Genomic DNA, 9,264 nt, shown 5'->3' with positions numbered 1-9,264 from the left:
CTGAATGGTTTACATCCATTACTACATTATTTAAATTGGTCAACCTATTTGAAGGACCATTGCATTATATCGGTGTGCAAGTCACAAACACTCGTTTCCAATATATCTCAACCCCCCCCCCCCCCCCCCCCCCCCCAAGAAACAAAAGAAAGACAGCAATTGCAATTATCTAAAACGAACACAGCAAATGCTTATTTTGATGAGCTTGTTTTTCACAATTCCAGTGTATTTATATAACGTAAACGCTGTAGTACTGTGCATGGCTTGGTGGCGCGCATACTTGGATACAATGGCTGGGACTGAATACTTCTATCTGATTATTTCTGGCTGTCCGAACCAAGTCCTTCCCGACAAAAATCAGCCACTGAATCCTTTAACCAGGTAAATGATTGTGTAGATGATCATTTTCAACAACCCATGCTAACGAAACTGCAGGAACGTGGTTACATTGTGTTATTTACTATGTTTTAGTATAATATGAATATATTGAGGCTTGCATCTCGCTTCCGAAGGAAGGGGTCCCAGAAAAGAATAACAACACACGTGAACACTTGTTACAAATAAGAAACTAAGAGTAGCCTAACTTAGAGTAACCTATTGTGGGTCACGATAGTCATACTGTATGCTATTCTTTTTGTGTTTTGGTTCACTCGTTTTTAACTGGTGCGTTTTAAACCCGCTTCTTGAGATTGCGCATAGAAATAACACTTTTAAAAATGACCTGCGTTAACCGTGTATTGGCTATGCTGTTCCTGCCCCTTTTCATTTATCTCGCTGGATGGAATGCGTGTTATCTCTAGGTGTATAATCCCTTTGCTCTCGCGCAGGAGGAACTCTGCGTTGTGATTGGCTGGCGCTTCCAGTTAATGGCACGCGACTGTGGATGTAGTTATAAGAGTCCTCGCGTGCCAGCCTTCAGCTGAAGCAACTCTTAAGCACCCAGAGACAGTGCAAGGAGCAGGCAACTGCTGTTACTGGGCAACAGGACATCACGTTTAAAAAAAATATGGACACAGTGTTAGATCAGTTGACGGGGTTGGACTCCTTCTCCTCCCCTTATTTCGACGAGGAGGATTTCTTCACCGATCAGTCCTCCAGAGATCATTTGGACACAGACGAGTTTCTGGACGAGGACGTTGACTTTCTTACCACTCAGATTCAAGAATACTACAAGGACAGCAGAATAGTGCACGATGGGGAGTACTGCGATGCTGGCAACTTTTCTTTCTCGTCCTCCTCTTCCACCTTCTCCTACGGCTGCGCTGACAGCACTGCAGAAGTGTCCCCCCAGCTCAAAGGAGAGGGCCCGCTGATGAAAAGGAGAAGGCGGATGAGATCAGAAGCCGACATGCAACATTTGAGGCATGCTGCCAATGTCAGAGAGCGCCGGAGAATGCAGTCTATAAACGATGCATTTGAAGGACTCCGGTCTCATATACCTACACTGCCTTACGAGAAGAGACTCTCTAAAGTTGACACTCTGCGTCTCGCCATAGGCTACATTAACTTTCTCGCAGAGCTTGTGCAGTCCGACATGCCTATAAGAAACCCTAACTGCGACACTTCCAATCAAATTAAGAAAGTTATTATCTGCAACAGAGGAACAAGTAAGCTGATTTAATGATACATAAGAGAAGAGAAAATTATATATAAGAGAAAATTATATATAAGAGAAAATTAACTGTGGTTGTATTACATTATTGGCCATTTTGCGTACATTTTATAATCAAACTTTTGTTCTGCGAACCATAGAAACGTATGTGATTATTAACCATTGCATTATTGTTTTCTCTTTTCAGGATCACCATCTCCAAGTGATCCAGACTATGGGCTTCCTCCTCTTGCAGGGCACTCTCTCTCCTGGACTGATGAGAAACAGTTGAAAGAACAAAACATCATTAGAACAGCGAAAGTGTGGACCCCTGAAGACCCCCGAAAATTAAACACCAAGACCTCTTTAAACAACATCGAGAATGAGCCCCCTTTTGATTTCATATCATAAGAACTCTCATACTCGGACTGTTTTTAAATGACGTTCTACATACTGAATGTGAAATGTAAAATATAGACATATGTTTTAAATTCAGCTATCCAATCTATGCTATTAATGGCAATCAACTTATTTATTGTATTTATGAAATAGAATTAATGAACTAGAATCACCAGGTCTGAAAGTCTTTGGATTTAATTTTGTATTATTTATTTGAACCTAATATATGATGGCCTAATTTAATCTAAAAAGAGAATGTATGTTAAATATAAAAAAATATATGTTAGGAAGTACTCTAAATACTGTGAATTAATTTATTATAATATATGAATTTCTTGTATTTTTGAAAATAAAACATGAGAATGTTATTTAATGTCTCTTTGATTGAGCTGGCGGTTATGTTATAAATAATTGTTTTTTCATAAAATCAGATGACAGATTGGAAGCCACTGAAATTATGTCCCTTGTATTCCTTTTACTTACACTACATGGCTCTTGTGTATTGTTTTTTATGTAACTAGCTGGTGCTACATCCCTAGTTAATATCTCATATTACATTTAAGATACGTTGTTACACCCTCTAGATAAAATAAAAGGTTAACTCAGAAGGAATGTCTATAAATTAGACTGCTAGTAACTTGTAATGTGGAAGAAATAGTTTCCAGCCCTTAAAACAGTCCTTATCAATTATATTAAAGAACAGCTTTGCACGTATTGCTTCAGATTTACAAAGTCTATTTGCATATCAAAAGCATCAAACTGCCCCTGGTATCGAACACTTATCTTAGAAGTGCATTGGAAATAAAATGCATATGAAATTAGCTTCCTGCATTCACCGCCGCACTTTTATATAACTAATTCCATTGTTTTTTATGGACAGCTTTAATAATAGAAGGGGGCAAACAAGGATACGGTCCCATTAACGCAAATGTTTGCAAAGTGTTTGTTATTTAAAGATTTTCAGAGCACGTTTTGTGTAAATAGCCTATAGTTTCTAAAGTTGATCATTTTAAATACTGCATACAGTAATATACACTTCTGCCCACAACACATTCGTTAAGCACAGTGGTTCATTTATTTAATGTTGTGCGTGCATACATTTTTTTTTTAAATAAAATAACAGTAAAAAGCATACCAATGATATTTTAAAGGACGGACAAGTTGAAGACCAACTAGGTGCGTCTTTTTTTTTTTTTTTTTTTTTTTTTTGGACAAAGCCTGATTACTTAGTGTATCATTCAACCACCTGATGCTAAGACCAGCCATTTCTGTTTCAAACTATAAGAGTCCGCTAAAATGATAAAAGAAGCATGACAAACCCTAGTTTCCAGTTGCTGCTAGAACGGCTGGTCTGTATACTGTGCAGTTGCTGCAAGAAGAAATTTTCCCGTGGTAGCAGCTTTAGTCTTGCAGCTCCCCTTGCTGTTCCCTACGTCAGCCTACTTAGCCCCAGGCTAGGTATATGCCCATGCCTAGACATGCACACATGCACTTCACAAATACCCCATATAGCAGAAACGGGAAAGCAACAGCGCATGGGAACTACAGCTCCAAGATGAAGGTATAATAATGACTTGTTTTAAATGAATAAATTACCCCTCGTCAACCAATATAACCTGACTTTTGTTATCAGAATATAACAAACAAAACGCTAATAAAAGATATAGTGTCATTACCTTGACTATAGTAATGAAATAAAAAATTTATATACGTAAATAACATTATTAATTTATCGTGGCAATATTAATTACGGTGTGGGGATGTAATATATTATATATATAGATATATTTATGAGTAGAGATAATAGATATATAATATATATAATATATATATTCTATATATTATAGATATATGATTATTGATTACTTTTGTAACTTTTCTGGGTACAAATGTACAACTAATTCATGGTAGCTTTTTTGCATCGCCTTGTCAACAATTCCTGTTAGCAACTTGATCAGAAATGGTAAATGATCTTAATGTATTAAAATAATTTGATTTTGCAATACATTACAGCCTCATTAACAACGCAGAAATTCGCGCTTGTGAAGTCATACAATACAGCATGTAATCTCATTACACTCATTATAAAGTCAAATGTTAGAAAGTCAGACTTTAACTTAATAATGGAGACTGAAAGTCTTGTACCGACTTTTGCTTTGTGAGGGCTACGTTTCAATTGGATTTGGTAAAGTGGCACAGCACAATAAAACAACACTGCAATCATTGTTTATTGGCACCTATTGCTATTGAGAAGCGATGTTTTTGTTAACACAATACTTCAAAACATCCTTAGTATGGTGTCGATCAAGCGGAAGAGTTAGGCTTCCAAAGTGACAAGCCAGGGTCTCTATCTTGTCACTCTCTTGCGTTAGTTTGGCAAGTTCTTTTAGGTGAATACTTCAAAGTTTGAAAGGGTGTATTTGTTTGCTTACTCTATTAAACATGCAAAGCCAGTTGTGGCCAAGATTCAACAAACTTTTTTGGACAATCTTAAACTAACCAAAACATGCGTGAATGCACCTTGCTAGTGCTTAGTGTGAAAATAAAGCAAGCGGCGCTGGGATACCTGTTACATATTGAATTGGAAGCTTTGGCATGCAAACCGAGCTTGTGTTGGTCAGTACTTATGTGTTGCTTGGCATTGTAAGGACCAGCGTGTGGGCAGCTATGAATGACAACTATTCAAGCACGTAAAATCAGCGTGCCGGCTTCCATGAGAAACATTCAGCTCTACTGGGGCAAAAATAGAAACAAAAAGTCGCCTAAAACGTGTCAAACCATGTTGTTTAATTATTGTACTGTATATACATAATTTTGCAAGTTATTTGTCAAAATAATACAAGCCAGCAACCATTTCAGTTCAATATGAAAACAGTTGCAATTGTTGAGCATAAATCATGCACATTGGTAATCAAATAAGCAAATCAGCATATTTTCTCTAAAAAATTATTTTAAATTAAAAATTGCTTTTTTTATTTACACGTATACCTGTCCACACCACGCATTTATCTTTGTAAAATATAACGTTTCGATTTTTTTTTTATTTCATAAAAATAATTTACAACAGACTGCTTCTAAAGGTAACAATTGTTCATGTTTTATTTTCAAAATAGTTAATTAAATACATGCAAACGGATTGAACTGAAAAATGTGTATTAATTACTGACGGGTATCCCACGCACAATGTAACTGACGAATAATTATGATAATAATATCAACAGTAATAAATAACAATGATTATGTAAAGTAATTCCAAAAAAGAATATCATATATGGTTATATATAATATATATATAATATATATATATATATATATATATATATATATATATATATATATATAATATATGATATATATAATATATATATGTATACAAATACTGTCTGAACAAAAACCATCCAAATAAAAACCGAAAGCATTGGAGAACATGTATTTGCATTGCAGAAATCAGTGCGCATTAAGACCTTTACTATCGGCACTGGAACGCCTGCCGTCTCGACTCACAAAGCTTTAAATCTGCCAACATTGGGATTATCACACTATAATATAGGCTGAGAAACCTCCTAACTCCATGAACTCATCACATTTTCATTAATGTAGCTTTTCTGTGGCATCGCGTGCCAGCTGCGAAGTTGAACAAACACCAGTTGACTCCCCTGGTAAACCTCGTGGGTAAATCCGCTCTAACCAAGCATTCTACAGCTTGTGGGAATGGCCTGAGCAATAATTCCACATTAAATTTTACATATCTGGAATCATTCTCAGGAAATGATTCCCACGACGGGATGTGAGGTCTGGCCAACAGGTGTTCGGATTTGGCTGAGGGAGATTTCTGGCTTACAGGGAAACCTAGGGAGAGAAAGCTTCTGCCAGAAAATAGGCTGCTCTGGCGCCTCTTATTTTACATGGCGTGGAAGCTGCTAACAATCAAAATGATATCTTTATTGCTTGGTTCATGTCCTAGGCTGTAACATATCAATCCCTGTCTTGGTTCTCTAGGATGCACCTGGTATTTCAAACTTGTTCTTTTTGTGCTTCTGGGTCCTGGACTGCAGCTGCCTAAAGCAAGCAAAGAGAGAGGCCCATACAATGTCTCCAAGACGTGTTGGCATGGTTTGCTTGTCTTTAATGTGCCATTAACCATTGTCTTTATACAATATGTGAACTGTAAAGCATGACATTTGTTATAATAAAACACATTCTCAATGATACACTTGGGCTGAAAGCTCTAATGCGACCCAACAAACAGTCCAACATCTTGTTTTGTCTCCCTGGCTAAATCTACTGGCAATTAGACTCAAGCCCACTGCTTTACCCTGATCAGCCAATTAAATTTATGCCCTCTAATTTTACACATAGAAAAACAAGTCTCGGGCTGGCCCCAAAAGCCATTGATTTTCTTGCTATCACCTGGCGTTCAGACCTTAGTTCCATTTATCAAGAAGAGAAACGGCAGGCGTTACATGAAGTGACTCTGTTACCATAAGGCTCTCACCATCCTGCTCCATTGTTTTCCCTTGTTAATAACTCATTACCAGGATTTAACAAATCAACCATTACATATGTTTTGTGTCTCCATATTTTGATCCGTACGATTAAGCAGATGTTGCGATTGAAAATGGAAAAGTCCATCTCGTCTGAAAGAAAGAGTGCAGACTCAACTACGAGCAAACAAAGAGCTTCGGGAGATCTTCAGAAAAACATTTACGACCAATAAACAGACTTCAACCTGCTCTATTTCAACCATTGTGTGGCTTTTGAATAATTAAGGTTAATAGGAAAAGGTTTGTATACGTTGAATGCCAAGACCACAGGTGCAGGGTGGCACGATGAATGATTTGCCTGATTTTTGCCAAGCTCAAGGGCTCTTCTCTTGGACCTTGAAGCTGATAGAAAATATTGTCATTTATTTAATTCACAGCATTACTTTCATTCAGAACAAAGCCGAGCGATGAAAAGCTTATGCTTTAATGAAACACGCTATGTGGTGGCCGCTATGTTTCCTAAAGAAAGGGAGAGTCAATGCGAAAGCGCGCTTGGGTTTGTGCGCAAGCACTCCATCTGAATCAAATAAAGGGCCCTTTCCAACCTTTAAAAGCCGACATTTTACCTTTTTTATAGCTTTAAATGCTTTATTCATGAACCATACGGTGCTAAGCCACCAGTCGCTTGTATCGGAGACGACCCTGATGCCGCAGAACATTTAGATCAAAAGTTAGCAAACTTTTCAAAACTTTTCATCCCAGTAAGAAGTGCACAAAGGCGCGCAAGCGTGTAAGATTTTCTTTTAGCTATCGTTGCTTAATGGAGCATAACAAATGCATACGAAATAAGCTCTACATACCAGGCATGTTCTTTTTAACCGTATAGGGTACCGTTAATTCGCTATAGATGTTAGATTAACGTTATGAAAGCAAGCGAAACAGATATCTCCAAGTATGTGCCTGTGGCGCATGGAACTGCCCATGGATAGCTAGAAAAGCATATAGGAGAGGCTATATTGGCGCGCCTGGGTCGATAAGGGGGACTATGACTAGCTGCGCTAATGCAAGATCTATCCACAAAAATACCCGCAAAAACACATTGTTCATTTGGGACCTATCCAACCGTTATCAGTCCTCACATAACCATAAACAAGATGTTTAGCTTTGTTTCTACTTTTTAAATATTTACAAAGCCGAGATGCAGTTGGTGCTTTCCCACGAGGGCCCCTTCTCTGGGTAACTTGGCAAAGCTCGGGAAAGTAGAATTTAACCCTTCTTTTACTGTGAAGCTAGTAGGATACTATTGCAGTATCGCCTGAGACTGCAACAGTAAATAAGCAGGCAATATATCCATTATAACCGATTCATTCCATCTTTACGCCGCGAGTGCGCAACATGTATATTGCCTAACTGGGAGAACAATATTTAATTCAGAAAGTTTAGCCGTCGTGTTTCTTTTAATATTAACTAAAGCTGATACTCTTTACCGATTAAACTTTTTTTTTTCTTTTGTTTATATTTTATTTTATAAATAAAAGCAAACATGTCTAACGTTGTTTTGTTCTCGATAAGGGGCAATCTCCTGCGATTACCAGGTAAGTTTTAAACCCCAGTTATAATAATGACTAATAAATCACTTCTGGCCTGTGTATATCCTACTCATTATGATTAAACACTCTAATGACTCACTGAATGAATCACTGTAATGCAATTCTAATATGTTAGTAATTTAATTTAGTAAGATGCATTCATATATCAATTAGGGTATCTGTTTTTCAGAGTATCGCTTTATTTACTTTGTTCATGTTAAACATAATATACGTGGCTACACAACTGTTATATGCATTTTATATTCTTATTTTTAAAATATATTTAACGTTTTCATTAACATATGAAAAGTGAAAATATTTATTGCACATGTATTTTAGTGTTGTGTTTTCTGGAAACGTCCTTCGTTTTTCATGAATAATAGTCTAAAAGTACTATTGGTACAACAATAAACGGAATCCTTTTAAAATAACATTATCCTACCTGGAGCTGTCTTTGTCTATGGAAGTCCAACTTTCCATATCATTTTGGTACTAAGAAATGTTTTTGATGCTCTTTTTTTCTATAAGCGTTTGACATTTTGTGCTGTTCAAATCGTAATACATTAAGAGGGTACTTAATATATTAAGCGGTTTGCTACTGCCGTTTGTCTCGCAGCGCGCATAATTCAAATTTAGGGCAAAAACAAGAGAACAAGAAGTGCTTCAGCTAACAACTAAAAGGTATTACACTTAATGCAATTATTTGGCAGTTTTTTTTTTCCCTCCCCAAAGTTCTTAACGTACTTGAAGCCCCTTAAAGCGAGCCTCTTCACAATACATTGTGAAGCTGGTGTATGGCCAACTTTCTCTGTTTCAGAGCTTTTAGCCAGTGGTGTTACTCTGTTGCCAGAGTTAAAAAAAAAAAAAAAAAGTTGAAAAAGTGTCGGAAAGCAGTATATTTTGCAGGTGTAGAATCCCCCCCAATAGCAAGACCATGACAGAGACAGCTGGCTCAGTCTTCGCTGTGAAAACACCCCCTTGGAGGACCAAACACAACGACACTGACCTTTCTGCAGGGGAGCCAGAGACGCGCCTTTCACTGAATTAGCCATAAAGACGTCTTGCTAAGACTTTTGTTCAGCATCAAAGCAAAAGAATATCGCGTTTAATATGAGAGGCATTGTTTCCAGCTTTTCCATGCCCCTATGAAATACTGCAGTGTTGACTTACTGGCTCAGTTCTTAATCCACACATACAGCCC

General features: G+C 37.3%; 1 protein-coding gene across 1 annotated transcript; it reads left to right on the top strand.

Annotated features, from left to right (window-relative positions):
• Positions 1-257: 257 nt before the first annotated feature.
• ptf1a (pancreas associated transcription factor 1a) lies at positions 258-2,002 on the top strand. The gene is made up of 2 exons (XM_041240432.1): positions 258-1,607; positions 1,800-2,002. The coding sequence occupies exons 1-2, from the start codon at positions 1,007-1,009 to the stop codon at positions 2,000-2,002; spliced, it is 804 nt and encodes a 267-aa protein (XP_041096366.1). The 5' UTR covers positions 258-1,006.
• The last annotated feature ends 7,262 nt before the right edge of the window (positions 2,003-9,264 follow it).

This window comes from Polyodon spathula, chromosome 3 (assembly GCF_017654505.1).
Source record: "Polyodon spathula isolate WHYD16114869_AA chromosome 3, ASM1765450v1, whole genome shotgun sequence".
Classification (NCBI taxonomy): Eukaryota; Metazoa; Chordata; class Actinopteri; order Acipenseriformes; family Polyodontidae; genus Polyodon; species Polyodon spathula.
The sequence above is the reverse complement of the archived record's forward strand: the minus strand, read 5'-3'. Positions and strand labels throughout refer to the sequence as shown.

What these genes read in the sequence shown, in the direction of transcription:
- ptf1a (XM_041240432.1), top strand. Translation starts at nt 1,007, where the DNA reads ATGGACACAGTGTTAGATCAGTTGACGGGGTTGGACTCCTTCTCCTCC. An exon ending in TATCTGCAACAGAGGAACAA is followed by an intron (nt 1,608 to 1,799) that starts GTAAGCTGATTT and finishes TTCTCTTTTCAG; the next exon opens with GATCACCATCTCCAAGTGAT.